The following is a 17,129-nucleotide window of genomic DNA, read 5'->3' as shown; positions in this document are numbered from 1 at the left end:
TATCTTTGCTGTTTTGACATGTTTGATATTATTGCACTAAGAAAATTCCCCCTTTTTTTTCTTCAAACCTTTAGATTTTGAGTGTTGCAGATGCTGTTCAGTTTGCAGAGGTATTTGAAATGGAAAAAAAGAGATATATGAACATACATTGACTGCTTTGAACTTAAGGTGTAAGTACATTGTATATATATGATATAATTATTAGATGATCAGCTTATCAGTGAATGTAAAAACATTTATTAGAGTTCAATATTTCAGTTAAAGTCACATTTTTTTTTAAATTTGTGTATAAAGCAAGGCAAATGTAAAAGATAGTTTGTTGATAGTCATGATAGTACATTACTCATCTTACAATATCATACTTCTAGAAAATCACAATTTTATTGGACTGTTTTCCCCTGTTGAATATACAATTGATATTAAAATTAATCATCAGTAACACAAGAAAATTGTATCTTTAGAGGCAGATTTAGGGGGCAGTGGGCTGAACCTCCCCCCTTTTTTGTGCGAAAAATTTGGTTGATTACATAGGGAATCACTGAAGCATGACTAGAGTGGGCTCCCTCTGATGACTATTTATGTATATGCTTATGATCTTTATATAATAACATACTGTTACACATTTTGTTTTATTCTTGATTTATACTATCCTATTCTTCTCTTTTGTAGGTAAAAATGAGTTACATGTGCCAAAAAATATGTTGAAAATTTGAAAACTGTTAACAAGAGCATCAACAAATAGAAAAAAGAATAATACCAGTCTAGACTTTTGTGGCTGCATGCAATTATTTCTAAAATACCAGGAAAAAAGATGTAGCTGCACAGCAGACACCCCAGATCATAAAATTGCATGTAAAAAAGGAAAGCATTCCTTTTCATAGAATCAAAGAATATTTTTAAACAAGTCAAGGTGTTATTAGACATGTTATTATATATATACTATATATTAGTATTTACAAATATAAGAAGTATGTGTGACTATGTCATGTGACATGTATGCTGAGAATATTTTTAATGTCACAAAGTTATGAAATGGATAAATGAAATATTGTCAACCATTTAAATAAAACAGACAAGCTCACATAAAAATCAACAGCCTATGTGAAAGTTCAACTTCAAGTTTAATAAAATTGTTTAGATTTAACATACCATATATCCAAAAGTACAGAATTGCCTTTGTCAGAAATTTTTTATGTTTAATAGAATGATAGTTGTAGCTTTTATTTTCTTGGAACTGTTTCAATATAAAATAGGGAGATGTGGTATGATTGCCAATGAGAAAAATTTCCACCAGAGACCAAAGTAAATGTTAGAAAATTCAAGTCACAGTTATGTTTGACATTGTGTAGCAATATATGAAAGACACAAAGATTACAGAGTGTACAATAATTCAAACAAGATAACCAACTATCAATGATTCCTCTTAAACCAGCCAACTCACTGAAACTAAACATAAAAGCCAATTAAAGTCATATTCACAATAGGTACTATTTTGGGTCAACAGGGAATTCAAAATACCATCAAAGGCAATGAAAGTCAACATGAAAACTCAATAGCTATAGTAATTAATTTTCATCTACACTGCTACTTTTGCATGGGTACAAATCAAGTACTGTAAAATACAGATACATGTACCTAAATATTACAATAATTTAAAGTAACACAATAGTACTGAAAATTAAAAGTAGAACTACAGATTTTTTGTACAAGAATAGTCCCTATGCAAAAGTAGCTGTGTAGGTTTAATACACATGGTTTCAGTTTTAAAGAATATATGAAATGGAATCAAATCTTACAGGAATATTCAGGCTGCCCAACACTTGAAAATTTGTTTTCTGCTTTGCAACATTGCAAAGATTTAACCTGATGATAAAAATTTGGAAATTGAGCTACAAAATGCATATCATACATAAAGTATTATTTGTGACTTCATATTTGAAATAGTTCATCAAAATGATAGCAATAATTAACGGAACTAAATTACTGCTACCTTATTGAATTTGTTATCCTTGATTTTGTGTATTTGTATGCAATATGCTATGCCCCAGCAGAGACATATATTCCATTAAAAAGTAGTTAGCTGGTTTGTATTCTGTAATTATTGGAACACAAAAATATAAAAGAATGAGTCGACAGGAAATAAAGCAAAGTGGGGAATACAGTTTAACAAACTATGTTGATAGTGCTCCTATTAAACATGCATCTGCCTGCTGAGATAACACAATTGAAATCCATGCCAAGAAAACCAACAAATAATTCGACTGCCTATTTCCTCAAATAAAAAAAATAGACACAATGAACCAGTGAAATCATTAGCAGATCCAGGAGTTTTCCTGGGCCCGGAATTCCTTTTCAAAATGACTGGACCCTCGCCTGGAATATATCACAGGTTGTGGTCAAAAGATAATGCTATCTTGTTTATTAAATATTTTAAACATGCAAGAATAGATGGTACAGTCTGTGTTTTAGTTAGATGTATTTCTATTTGTATCCATCTGATGATTTGAGTCTTTTCAAACTGATTTTAATGGTTTGTTCTTATATTGGAATATTCTACCATAGCCAAGGTTAGGGGAAGGTAGGCGCCTATGTTTCATATTTGTTTTTCGTTCATTATTTTGTACATTTTAGTGGCGGATCCAGGATTTTTCATAAGTGGGGGCCCACTGACTGACCTAAGAGGGAACCACTCCAGTCACGCTTCAGTGATTCCCTTTATAAGCAACCCATAGGTGGATCCAGGGGGGGGGCGGGGCCCCCTTTCGTGGGAAAAATTTGGTTGATTATATAGGGAATCATTAAAGCATAACTGGAGCGGGCCCCCTCTTAGGTCAGTCAGCGCCCCCCCCCCCCCCCCCCCCACCCCCCCCCCCCCTTAGGAAAAGTTCTGGATCCGCCACTGCAACCAGGAATTTTTTTTTCCCAAAAAGGGGGGGGGGGCACTTAAATCCGCCTCTGCATATGTACAACGTTAGTTTTCTCCTTTTAATAGTTAGATTTGTCCTTTTTGGGGCCTTTTATTGTTGATAATATTGTTATTGCTCTGTTCATTGGTGAAGGCCATCAGACGTTGCATGACCTATATATACATTCGCCAATCCTCGGTAGAATCTGCTACTCTCTCAGAGGGTACGGAATCGGCCGAGTTGAGACGAATGGACCTATATATAGTTGTTAATTTCTTTTTCATATTGGTATCTTGTGGAGAGTTGTCTCATTGACAACCATTCCACTTGACTTTGTGTTTGTCAAGCCTACCTTTTGTATCAAAAGCGAGAAAGCGATCCTACATTTCGTCGTCGGCGGTGCTATGTCCACAAATGTTCACTCTTTGGTTAAAGTTTGTGGAATTTTAATAACTTTCTGAAACTGTTTTCGATTTCTACCAAACTTTGAAGGAAGCTTGTTTATGATGTAAAGAAAGTAACCATCCAGAATTAAATTTTGAAAAAAAGGGTAATCCGTATTTTACTTATAATTAAATGGACTTAGTTTTTCTGCCAGTTATCATTTCATTCACTCTGGATTTTTATGCCCTACCTACTATAGTAGAGGGGCATTATGTTTTCTGATATATGCGTCCGTCCATCCGTCCGTCTGTTCCGCTTCAGGTTAAAGTTTTTGGTCAAGGTAGTTTTTTTTATGAAGTTGAAGTCCTATCAATTTGAAACTTAGTATACATGTCCCATATAATATGATCTTTCTAATTTTAATGCCAAATTATAGTTTTTACCCCAAATTTCACAGTCCATTGGACATAGAAAATGATAGTGCGGATGGGGCATCCGTGTACTGGGGACACATTCTTGTTTTTTTAATTTTTTAATAACACTCAACTTACTATCCTGGATTTGTACATAACTAGGATAGAATCTAGATTATGGCCAAATGCTAGTATCTAGAAGGATATTTTATGATAATTTATTTCCTGTTTTTCCGTATATTAATTACTTTTAAATGGACTTTTTTTCACATGACATACAGTGTGCATTAAAAGTTTTTTTTCTTAGATTCATCAAGGATTTGTATAGTAACTATACAAATCCTTGGATTCATATTCCTATATGGATTTTGACCACACATAGACAGAATCAAAATATATTATACAGTATATATAAAAGGCTGCGATTTTTTTAAAATCTTTTTTCCTTATATTTTGTAGAGCCTACTACATTTGAAAATACCTGTACCAAGTCAGGAATATGTTTTGTTAATTGATTTTGCCATATGGACTTTCCGAATTGATTTTCTTCTAAGTTCAGTATTTTTGTGATTTTACTTTCTACTACATTTTGTGCTTACACTCTTTTACAACAAAAGTAGGCGAGACACTGGGTTCCGCGTAACCCTTACGATTTTTCTATAAACTCTTTAATAAAAGATCATAATATATTTTAATGATAAGATGAAAAGAAAATGATTTCACATTTCACATTGACAAAATACAGAGTTGTCCAAAAAAGTATAGAAAAATCAGAAAACTGGAATAAAATATACGTCTAGTTGTCTATGGCACTGTCATACGCACATTACTAACAAGCCGCTTTTGTTATAAATAGCTAAATTTGCATTCATATTTTAGAACAAGAAAAGTCTATAAAAGATGAAAATGACACAAATTAAATAATCATCACTGACTCAAGAGTAACAAAGTTAAGAACCATCGAACACTTCAAATAATACAACGGCCTGGCCATGTGCACGCGTAAAGGTGCATTGCAGGTAGAATGCAAATTACCTGTCACTAGATTCGAATCGTTATTGAGAATCGTTTATAATCTTCAAAAACGTGTGCACAACAGAACAAATAAATTGAAGGTTGCCATTTTATAATCATATATATATATATATATATATATCATGAGTCGGACAAGCGCATGGATGTAATTAATACGCGTTAGTTTGTTATCAAACTGTGTATTGACCTTTTAATTTTAGAATAATAGAGTTCAAATATATCAATATTCATGTTGTAAGTTATTGTCATTTTGACGTAAACGTTTTTAAACCAATGGCACGATACGATTTATTTTTCGATTATCTCTGATATTTACTCATTTCATATGGTAAAGTCCCAACAGGTTCGAATAAGATCTTCCCAGCATATTAGCATTGGTTTCCCTCCCCCTTACTTATATTCCCCTGGTTTAGCTCTCAAAATGGATACCCCTTTTGGTAAACATACATTTTCTTTAATATCTCTGCAAATATAGAATGAACAGTCTTAAAAACACCTTGGATGCTTTGTTTAATACATGGATGAAATGATGCAAACATACTCAGTTTTGCCAGTTAATGATTTTCAGTCAAAAATATCGTCCAAAGATTTCCCGGAGTTTTTCCACATTGTTTACAAAATGTATTTCGCTATGTTTAAATTTGCCGTATGCATTTGTAATGTTATGATGTACACTCAATCTAATCTAAAATGAATCTTTAAACAAAACGACACAGCTAAAAAAAATACTTAGTGGGAACTTGGTAGCAAAACAAAGTTGAACACAGAAATACTTTCTTGTTGGAAAGCTATAGATGAAGTTTACAACAGCATGATACATTCTAATGCAACAACGTTTGTAATGTTCATTTTGATTGGATAACGTCACTTATTTACATGGCATCAATTGACAATTGATGCTATGTGACGTACGCACAAGCGCAGACGGCATATGACATATTTTGAATACAGGTTTTAACGTTGTTTTCTGTCAGTTTCATTAGAATGGAGATAACAATATTGTATTTTAAGCTCCGATAGCATCAATTTGGGATTTGATGGTCGCAAATACCCGTTTACTGTCTCCGCTAACGCGTCGCCAGTAAACTTAGTTTGCGACCATCAAATCCCCAATTGATGCCATTGGAGCTTAAAATACAATAGTTATATCCTAATTGTACATGTTTGCTCATATAATACATGTTAACATTATGTTTGTTAAATAACACTTGCTTGGTTATATGTTATGAAAAGGTAGCAAACTTTGATTTAACAATATGATTCTAGTAAACGTGCTTTAACGGAATCAATCTGATTTTATTGTAATTACAGAAAATATATCCTTAGGGGCCTAGATATGTAATGTCACCTTCAGAGTCCCTCAGAGTTTAAACATTTCTTTAAGAATCAAACTGATATTTGATCTTATACATGTTATCATGGTTATATGAAAGAAGAAACATAATAATTAAAATCCAGAAATGAGAAAAAATTACAAGAGAAGGAAAACGTTTGTACATAAACATGTTAAATAAGTTTGCATACTAATGAGAGAGCTGTATGATTGATATTTTAATAGATTTATATGGGTCATCAACATTTTGCTAATCTCTTGAAAATGATTATGACACGGCTTTTCATACTATTAAATTTAGAACACAAATACATACATGTGCAAGAGTCAAGAGGTTTACATCACTGTTTATACATAAAATAACATGCAAATTTTGAGGGCAAACACTCATCAGATATGCTGGTATGTTTTTAAAGGCATGTTGCTTGATATTCAATGGACATATGATGGAAGTAAATGAAGTTCTAGGTACATGCATATGTAAACAGTATGTTAAACAGGTCCAAACAATTTCAGAACTTGACGAAATGCCTTTTTACTCTTAAGCCATGTGTCACACATTTTAATTTTTCTGGTTTATTACTTTTGATATGCTTTATATTCTCTTTTTTGTAGTTGCACAAGTTACAGAAGACTTAAACACAAGAAAAATATTACAGACAAGGGAGACAATTATGACTTTCACAGGTAGTTATGAAATTTTTATTATACATGTATATTTTTCTTCGAATAAAACTTATAAGTCTCAAAATTTCGGATGTTTCATTCATTCTCAATATTTTAAAATCAAAAGGTTGTTAACTAAAATGACATAATGTTTTTAACCAATGACAATGTTTTACAGTGAATTACCCATACACCAGCATTCACTTTTGAAATTCCTCAACAAAGAGTGGTTATTTTAACTGAATCACCATGTGGAGTTTACAAACTTATATGACAGTTGTTTTCCATTTGTTAGAAGTGTTTGGGCTTTTGATTTTGTCATTATATTAAGGACTTTTGTGTAGAATTTCCCCTACAGTTAATTTTTTTAATTCTTTTTTTTTTTATATAAAACAATCTGTGTAATGTATATTTGCCAAATCAAAATGTTTATGAACAATGTACAATATATAATCAATAGGATTTTTCAATGAATCAATGCTGCAAGATATTTTGTGAATTTAAATTTCATTTCATTAAAACAGGCAGGCCACCTAAGGATGCAAGTCATATAGAAGAAGTGAAGCATATGATTGAAACCTTTCCTCATCCAAACTTGGATGGTGTAGTTCACCAACGGGATACAGGTGGAACAGTTCCTGTAGATAGTGATATTTGGGGAAAACTTTCAGGTATTACAGTATTATAATTGGTAAAACATTGCAATTAGGACTGAGGGAGGGGATTAACAGATATAGGGGGAGGGGGTATTTATCGTGAAACAAAAACACAACATAAAAGAAAAAAGAGTCTACAAAAATAAACAGTGTTAAATTAATAAAATTAAATGTACAATGTTCTCGGAAATAATGGCATGCATTTATTATTGTGATTTTTGAAGAACGGACAAAAATGTACAATGAATGTGAGATTAATTATTGCGATTTCAGAAAAGCTGCATTTAGCAATATTACAAATATAAAACAATTCAAATGAGAAAACTAACGTTATAATTTATGTACCAAAAAATGAAAGAAAAGCAAGTATATAATACAGCAACAAACGACAACTACTGAATTACAGGCTTCTGACTTGGGACAGGCACATACATACAGAATGTGGGGGAGTTAAACATGAAGGCTATATCCCAACCCTCCACCTTACCTGGAACAGTGCTGTCCCAGCAAAACAGAAAAAAAGAACTATAAATATAAGTTGAAAAAGGCTTAACTCATCGGATGGATACAAATAGAAATACATCTAACAAAAACAAATGTGGCCAGGTACTTGTCTTGTTCTGATCAGTAGTAATGAGGTAACACATGCATGAGTATCGAAAATTGGATCAAAATCGTTTCTTATTATTCTTTGAAACATTAGCGCAAAAATTTACATCAGTAAATAATTACAATAGATCTTCATGCATACAAAATTAAAACTGCATTTTTTAAAGATTATATGTTGATTTTGAAATTTAAAAATATATTTTACATGTTAATTTTGCATGTTGATAAATACACATTTATATTTGAAATATCTTTAAAAAAAATGGTACACAATAATAAAAAAAAGTTTCTGCGCACTTAAAGAACTGATTTTACTGGTATCCATATAATGAAAAATACAGAGTAGATTTTAATGGCATCCAATTAAAAATTTGTTGATTGTTAATGAAAATTTTTCTCCATATTGAATCTGTTTTTTTTTTCAGATTGGGGATTGCTCACACAGGAACAACAAAATGAAAATAAAGAGTTTTTATTAACAAGATTTAGTGTAGAAGATTTACAGTTAGCTTGGGACCAGTATTTTGTACAGAAGGGTAAATAAAATGAAACTTCAAATATGTAATAAACTGCAAGGTTTCTAAGGAGATAAATCCAATTTCCAACCATTTACTTAGTACATTTTGACCATTTTTATGACAGAGGTTGACTAACACTTTATTAGTATACCATCCTTATTTTGGACAGTAAAATTTACTGTAAATTAAAGTTGATTCACTAAAAAATCACTTTGGAGATGGTTTCATTAGATGAAAACGAAAAACCAAGTAATTTGAATTGATTTCCCTGACCCTATCACATTTTTTTTACCTGCCTTGCTTTCTGTGAAAGCATTACTAAACTAAACTTAACTATGGACGGAAATGATTTTATAATTGGTCTGTAGTTCGAAAACTTTGAGTTGGAGAGAGTTAGCAATTATAATCACCAGTAATTATAGAGTGACTTAAAACTGGAGTGCCCATGGTCCATTATATCTATTTTGAAATCTTACTAACAGAAGAAATTCATAAGTAAATGTTTGCAAACAATTCATCCCAGTATTACAAAATCACTTTGTTGTCCAAATTTTTACAAAACAGCCTTACTTCTGTATTTACCTGTTAGGTATCTATTTGATCAGATTGAAACTATCACCAGTTTGAGAACCAGTTTTAAGTTCACATTAATTTGTGACCTTAATAGTAAAGTATGTAAAATTGAGAATGGAAATGGGGAATGTGCCAAAGAGACAACAACCCGACCATAGAAAAAAACAACAGCAGAAGGTCACCAACAGGTCTTCAATGTAGCGAGAAATTCCCTCATCCGGAGGCGTCCTTCAACTGGCCCCTAAACAAATATATACTAGTTAAGTGATAATGAACGCCATACTAATTTCCAAATTGTACACAAGAAACTAAAATTAAAATAATACAAGACTAACAAAGGCCAGAGACTCCTGACTTGGGACAGGCGCAAAAATGCGGCGGGGTTAAACATGTTTGTGAGATATCAACCCTCCCCCTATACCTCTAGCCAATGTAGAAAAGTAGACGCATAACAATATGTGTCTGTTTGGTTTGTTGTTTACCTCATTTCACGTCAATAGAGGGAGAAGGGAGGATGGTTCATGTATATCCCCATGTAGGAATTCCCCCTGTCCATTGGCCCGTCTGTTCATTTACCATGTAATCACAATTCCTTCAAAACAGCTAAACTTACAGTTCTTCTTCTGAGGTTTGGAGAGACAAAGAATTTTTTTTTATCTGAAAGTCAATATTGCTTCACAGGAGAATTAAGAGATGAAAAATAAGGAATCAAGGATGCCTATATTTATTTATAAAATAACCTCTTTTTAAATTTTGATTTTGATTTTATTTTCTATTTCAAGGAAGACTACCAAACTGTTCACAGTATAGGATTTTCATAAACAACTGGAGAGGTAATAAAACTAAAAGAAGGACTCAGTCACTAGGTATAGTAAATGTTTGGATTTTTCAACCAAACTCTGCTAGTACATTGAAATCAAACATTTCATAGTCATGAAATATCTTCTTGTTTTAAAAATAGAAACTTTGTTGTTAAGAATCCTTAAATATATGTTAAATGATATAATTGGTTGAAATTTCAAATAATTTTACTATGCTGTACATGTATTCTTATATTTCAAATGCTTTGATTTCATTGTAATGTACAGAGTTTTATATATCTTTCAAGCTTAAAATATTGAAACCAGATACAAGTAGCTTCATCAGTTTGTGTGAAAAAATTACAACACAAATATCTCATAATACCTAGTAAGATTTTCTTTGGAGAAGGTATTCTTTTGAGCTTTGGACAGAATATTTGAGTTGCTAGTTCATATGCATAGGTCAAAACTTCCTAGTCATAGGTTTGTTCAATTGGTGGTTTTAGGTTCCGTATATATTATGTCAATGGAAAATCTGTATTTTATAAGATTCTTCACAAAGGGTAGAACCTTTCAAAAGATAATGGCTGTAAACAAATTACTGTGTTTGGCGTGAGCCAAGGCTCTGTGTTGAAGACCATTCTTTGACGTAAAATGGTTTACCTTTAAAAATTGTGACTTGGATGGAAGGTTGTCTCATTGACACTCATACCACATCTTCTTATACATGTATCTAATCAAATCAAATTGTTAAATCTAATTTGCATGGAGTTTTTCTAAGTTCTTCAACAGGTCGAGAACTCTAGATTTTCTGACGTCAGAATATATTTGCATAGTAATTTCCAAAACACAAGGCCAATATGGCCTTGAAAAACTGACCAATCGACTCAATGAACTACAATGCATTGTGGGCTACTACGAGTAAACTACTACTTAAGACACGTGGAATTAGTGGGAAAACAGTCAATTAATATATTGTCTGGGACTCTCATTACCAAAGTTTTTATTCTGCAAATATATTTAATGTAAAATATATAACGTAATCTTCAATTTGCATGCTCAGATTAAAAAAATATTGTTTATTGGCTTCACGATTCGACTTTCTTTTTCGCTTTGCAAAAGTAGTTGAACCGGTTTTGTGCATTGTTATGAATTGAACCTGCATTAATTTCACGACATGACATAGTGAAATATCCAATGAAGTGACCACTGTCCAGTAAGAAAATCATTTGAGCTCTTTTAAACCTGTATAATGGCATTGCAAAATCATTTCTGCCTAGAAAAACACGAAACTTTAATTGAAACACTTCTTTCTGTACTGAATATGTATTTTTTTTTATCAGGACCTGAACTAATAGTAAGAACATCATAATATTCAGTATGCTAAAAAGAAGTGTTATGAAAGCGGCAGGGGCGGGTCCAGCCATTTTAAATAGGGGGGTCCTAACCCTGGACAAAAGGGGAGGGGGTTCCAACTACATCTCCCCCATTCAAATGCACTGATCGTCCAAAAAAGGAGGTCCATCCCCCGGAACCCCCGCCCCCCTGGATCCGCCACTGAGCGGGTACGGTATATAGCTCAATACATTTTTTATAGTTTCATCCATCGATAATATCCGTTTGTTTCTATTTTTATCACAAAATATACCTCAGAGGGTTTTTTTATCGTTCGGCTGCTGTCCTGTTGACATATGTAAAATATCTCCAATATTAAAAGTCTCTGGATCATAGTGGGTGCCATATTACCTATTATTTTTTTTCTAAAACGTATTTTGTATATAGAAATAAGAAGATGAGGAATGAATGCCAAATTAGACATCTTTCCAACAAAGACATACTTTAGTAAAGTAAGCAGTCATAGGTCCAATGCTGAAAAGTAAGCTATTAATGACCCAAAAATGACTTGTGTAAAACAATCCAAACAAAAAAAAAACAAAAAAAAACCCGGCCCAATTAAATATATAAAATGACAAGAAATCTATCCCATAAAAAAAATATATTGTATAGGAGCCTGACAGTGTATTTCAGTGGTTGTCGTTTGTTTATGTGTTACATATTTGTTTTTCGTTGTTTTTTTGTTTTTTTTATATAATTAAGGAGGCTCGAGGGTATAAAAATTTCAGAAAAAATTAAACATTTGTTTTTCACTACAAATTTTATTTATTACCTTTTGTAGTTGTTACTTTATAATATGGTACAAAAATCATTCAAAACAATCAATTCGTGTTGGCCCCAGATGACATTTAAAATGTATACATCATTGAAAAAGTTTCAAATTATCTCCCTTTGGTGGAAAAATGCCTTTTTTGGCTTTAAAATTGAAATATCTTTTTTAACTCATCGGTGACATATATTTTTTAATATAATTTCCATATAAGCTGTACTTAAACTAAATTATTGTAAAATTTGAGCGATTTCTGTAATAAATTTCTTTTTTTATTTCGATATTACCTATATTTCTCCTATTACTTCAACCACCTTTACAAAAATGTATGCTTCTTTCGAAGGCAGATTGTGAGAGAAAATGAACGGTGACCCCACTTTTTTATTTAATTTTTCTATTAACTATAAGATAAAGTTCATTTATAGAAAAATATAGAGAAATCCTATATAAATGATTTAGACCCGCGAACCTCCTTAAGGCCGTTAGTTTTCTCGTTTGAATTGTTTTACATTGTCTGCCTATGCGGTATGGGCTTTGCTCATTCTTGAAGGCCGTACGGTGATCTATAAATGTTAATTTCTGTGTCATTTTGGTCTCTTGTGGACAGCTGTCTCATTGGCAATCATACCACATCTTCTTTTTTATTATAGATCCAACGCTGCAATTTTCACAAAACATATCAAATTTTCCACCTTGTCGCACATACATATGGATAAAATCATTACAGCTTATTTCCTAATGCATGTGGAGCAAAACTTTGGTTAGCTTGCTTGCTTTGTTTGTATATTGTACAAAATATAAAATATACAAGTTAAACTATGCCTATATATATATTGTTTAAAGATGTCAATCTTATTTTCAAAGCTTGTATAAACAACTATACAAACAAAGCAAGCAAGCAAACCAAAGTTTTACTTTGCAGGTTTAAGAAATCAGCTGTAATGATTTTATTCAGTTTGGCAAATGTCCGAGACCGTTAAAAAACGAACAAACTGAAACTACAGTTGCTGACTTCACTACCTTAAAAAAAAGGGAATAGTTTGGAAGTCCCATATACTGAAATGTGACCAACAAAAATACTTATAGATTTTGTTAACACTGCCATGTATGTAAATATTTCTTCGCCTTTTTTACGAACACAAAATTCAAGGATTTGCCTTTAATTATCTATACGAACATTGCTGTACTCTTGAATATCAGCACCGGCTGTTATCGACGGCTTACTTTATACCAGTAAGTTTGTCTCATGGGTAATTGTGTTTTTTCGTTGTTGTTTCGTTGCTTCTGGTGGACAAATACATGAAATCTCTGTGCCATCATCAAACATGTTAATGGCTATATATCAGGTAATTCAAACCCTTTTTCTTCGCATAGAAACAACTCTTCGTTAATCTGAGCATGGAAGTAATACTTTATATCACGAACTATAAATGAGGATACACAAAATAAAAAACTAAGCGAAATTGTGAATCCCGCATTGCACGAAAAAATGTGTTGTATTTCAGTAAATAACACGTGTTGTTAGTTGATTGTAAACACGTAGTAGTCCATCATGCATTGTGACTCATTTAGTGGATTGGTCAAAAACCTAGGTAAAAATAAATTGCGTCACATGTAAATAAACAATTACATGTGCGAGAACATAAGTATGCTAATTTATGCATTTCCATATATGGTAGTGGTCCCGACCTGTTCAATTTAATGAATAAACTGGTGTTATTAAAAATAGAGTTATCCCCCATTTTTAGATTAATGAAAATTTTCTTAAAGTTTGAAATCATACTTTTAAATTCTATTTTGCAGCTGAAATGATGAGAGCTTTAGAGAAGAAAGATGATGAAATTTATCATGAAAGAGATGAGCAGCAATTATTACATTCTCAACTGGAACTGGTCAATCATATTTACAACGGTCAGCTGAGGCGAGTTCAGGATCTAGAACAAGATAATAATTTCTTGAGAGATAATATTCACCAGCTAGAAAACGAAGTAGAACAAAAGTCAGAAGATATTAATCGTATAAGGGACATTACTGAAGTACAAGGTAGACATGTGTACCAGTTAAGAAGGACAATAACACAGAAAGATAGACAGATATGTGATCAGTGTAGTCAGTTAAGGGATCTAGGGGATACAAAGGGAGAGTATGGGTCGGTTATTAAGAGACAGAAGTTAATGATTAAAGAAAAGAAAGAGGAAGTGAAGGCACAGAGTGCTACAATTAATGAACAGAGTGCTACAATTAATGAACAGAGTGCTACAATTAATGAAATAAATGTGAAAAATGAAGAACAGAGTGCTACAATTAATGAAATAAATGTGAAAAATGAAGAACAGAGTGCTACAATTAATGAACAGAGTGCTACAATTAATGAAATAAATGTGAAAAATGAAGAACAGAGTGCTACAATTAATGAAATAAATGTGAAAAATGAAGAACAGAGTGCTACAATTAATGAAATAAATGTGAAAAATGAAGAACAGAGTGCTACAATTAATGAACAGAGTGCTATAATTAATGAACAGAGTGCTACAATTAATGAACTCATTGAGCAAAATCATGAAAAATCTAAATATATTAATGAACTTTCTGAACAAAATGGCAGCCAAACAAAAGAAATAGACAATCTGAAAAGTAAAATAGAAATGGAAGTTCATGTTGCTCAGACCAAAGAACAGATAATTGCAGAACAGAATGCAAAACTTGAAGAACAGAATGCAAAACTTGAAGAACAGAAGTCAATAATTGAGGAACAGAAGGAAAGTTTAATGAAGTATAAGAAGGATGATGAAGATTTAAGAAGACAGATGGTAGAACAAGACAGAATTAACCAGGATCTGTATGATCAGTTGAAGGATGTTAAAATGTTGTGCAAGTAAGTACATTGCTGTGCCTTCTTATGCATTATTTACAACATTATTTATAGATAGAATGTTAACATATCAAGTGTAGTCATTGTTCAAAATCCACTCATAATATAGAACACAAATTAAATCTCTAAGTCTAAATTAAAGTCATAAGTATACATGAAAATAGTCTGGAGTGATACTTGTTAAAGTAAATATTATTTACTAATACTTGTAACTTATTTTGGAGGTAGAGTTATCTCCCCTAGTCATCTATGTTGTTCCACTCATATAAGTAGGAAAGTCATATTTTCATTTTTATTTTTCTCTCATGACTACACATTCATTAATATTGCTCTTAGAGAGTGTTTAATTTTCTGTATTTCATTTTCTTTTTTATATTATAACTATTCTTAAAAGTACAACTTTATAGACAACTAAAATTTCATTTTCAAATTAAACCAAAATTCATGCATATGTTCACTGTTTGACAAATGTAATATACCATCAAAGGCATTACCCGATATTGCTTACAAGCCGATTATTGTGTCTTAGCCTTTCTTTACTGTACTTTAATATCATTGATCTTAAAAGATATTTAATAACAACAAAAAAACACATCACAAATTGTCAAATTAATTTCTAGAAATTATTATATAAAGATTCTAACATCAGTACTAGTGACTAAAGGAACCATATTTGATATTAGTGTGTGCTTGTTGCAAAATGTACAGTTATGAATGATTTCTATTTTCAGTAAACTGATGATGAAGATACAAGCCAAATCACAGAATCAGTAAAAGTTGTTAGATTCAGCAAATTCTTGGTGCAGCTAATTTATTATTGACAGTGTAAATTTTTACTTTGTACAAATGTTTATATGTATATATTGTGAATGAATGAAATGGCTATTTTAATAGACTTTTGAATAACAGACTAGTGTCATATAGACTCAGGAAATTTGATTCATACCAGATTTGTTTATTTTGTTCACTTGTTAGAAAATTTAATGACACAGTAGACTTTAAACTACATTGTATATTGATTTTATGTGCATTTTGACTAATACAGAGTCCTGCATTTAATGACGTTATTACCCACATATTCTGACTATTGCATTTAAAAATGTGTGAGATATATAGTTGATACATGTATATGTTTTGTATCAAAACTAAGCTCTCAGTTGCATTGTGTTTAACGCAGAGCTACATGTACCTAATGCAAAAATCAAACAACAATTATAAACTTGTTGTTCAGGGTCATTCATTTTAATTGAAAAGCAATATTGCACTTGACTTGATTTCATAAAGTTCACACAATCATAAAGGGCATCCATATTTTCAAATATTCATACATGTATATATGTGTTTGCTTTGTATATAAACAGTTTCATGTAGATGCTATTCTGTATACTGATTATTTGACATAAGGCTGAATCCCAAATAGTTTTTTGTTAAAATTTGTAAAGTAATATATTCAAATTTCAGTTATTTAAAAAAAAGAATTCAGTTTGATCTGTAGGCCAGTTCATACTTGTATGATAAGAAATGCAGTGTAGATCTCCCTGAATTGACAGAGTTTAAGATTACAGCTTTATTGAAGAGTTATTATTGTTATTACTGTAATCCTTAAGCTTTGTCCATTCCAGTGAATATATTAACAGCATTTGAATATTTATGCAAAAAAATCTTCTGTAATGGGAGATAACTCAAAAGTATATTTTGGTTTGTGTAGAACAGACTTGCTGTGCAACAATGTTAGACCTAGGATTATCTGTTCTGTTGTAAAGTAACTGGATTAAGTTTTATTGAAGTATTGAAAATGTTAATGGTTTGTTGTAGATAATTTGTATACAAGAATTTTAAATATTATTTCACATTGATGAGGTTTTATACAGAAATTGCATGTTAGTCATTGTTATTTTTGTATCAATTTATAACAGCTTATACATGTTATAATTTAGTAGTGCTATATCGCTGCATGTTGTTGTAATCATATGTTTTGTTCTAGCACTGTATAGTGCTAGTTAGTTTGTTATATTAAGTTTATCAACATGGTTTAAATATGTTTTTGTATGTCTCTTGATGTGCTGTTTCAGTTTGTATTATTTTATAGATAATTTTATTATTATTATTATGATCCCAGTGAAAAAGTTTAGTTTTAAATTCAAAAACTGAGTAAAAGTTAAACCACAATATTAAAAATGTAAAATTCACATAAAGGTGT

At 31.5% G+C, this 17,129-nt stretch overlaps 1 protein-coding gene and 1 long non-coding RNA gene across 2 annotated transcripts; both read left to right on the top strand.

Moving 5' to 3' along the window:
* Positions 1-21: 21 nt before the first annotated feature.
* On the top strand, positions 22-2,084 carry LOC139484636 (uncharacterized). Its single transcript, XR_011655127.1, has 2 exons — positions 22-170; positions 670-2,084. It is a non-coding gene; the product is annotated as an uncharacterized lncRNA (long non-coding RNA).
* A 3,073-nt stretch (positions 2,085-5,157) lies between these two features.
* On the top strand, positions 5,158-16,791 carry LOC139513459 (golgin subfamily A member 6-like protein 22). Its single transcript, XM_071301973.1, has 7 exons — positions 5,158-5,175; positions 6,687-6,758; positions 7,262-7,408; positions 8,428-8,538; positions 9,876-9,959; positions 13,861-14,932; positions 15,661-16,791. Exons 1-7 carry the CDS (start codon positions 5,160-5,162, stop codon positions 15,701-15,703), a joined length of 1,545 nt encoding a protein of 514 aa, XP_071158074.1. The 5' UTR covers positions 5,158-5,159; the 3' UTR covers positions 15,704-16,791.
* The last annotated feature ends 338 nt before the right edge of the window (positions 16,792-17,129 follow it).

Source organism: Mytilus edulis, chromosome 1 (genome assembly GCF_963676685.1).
Source record: "Mytilus edulis chromosome 1, xbMytEdul2.2, whole genome shotgun sequence".
Lineage (NCBI taxonomy): Eukaryota > Metazoa > Mollusca > Bivalvia > Mytilida > Mytilidae > Mytilus > Mytilus edulis.
This window is presented reverse-complemented; position numbering and strand designations above follow the sequence as displayed.

What these genes read in the sequence shown, in the direction of transcription:
- LOC139513459 (XM_071301973.1), top strand. An exon ending in CCAGTATTTTGTACAGAAGG is followed by an intron (nt 8,539 to 9,875) that starts GTAAATAAAATG and finishes TTCTATTTCAAG; the next exon opens with GAAGACTACCAAACTGTTCA. An exon ending in AAGAAGGACTCAGTCACTAG is followed by an intron (nt 9,960 to 13,860) that starts GTATAGTAAATG and finishes TCTATTTTGCAG; the next exon opens with CTGAAATGATGAGAGCTTTA.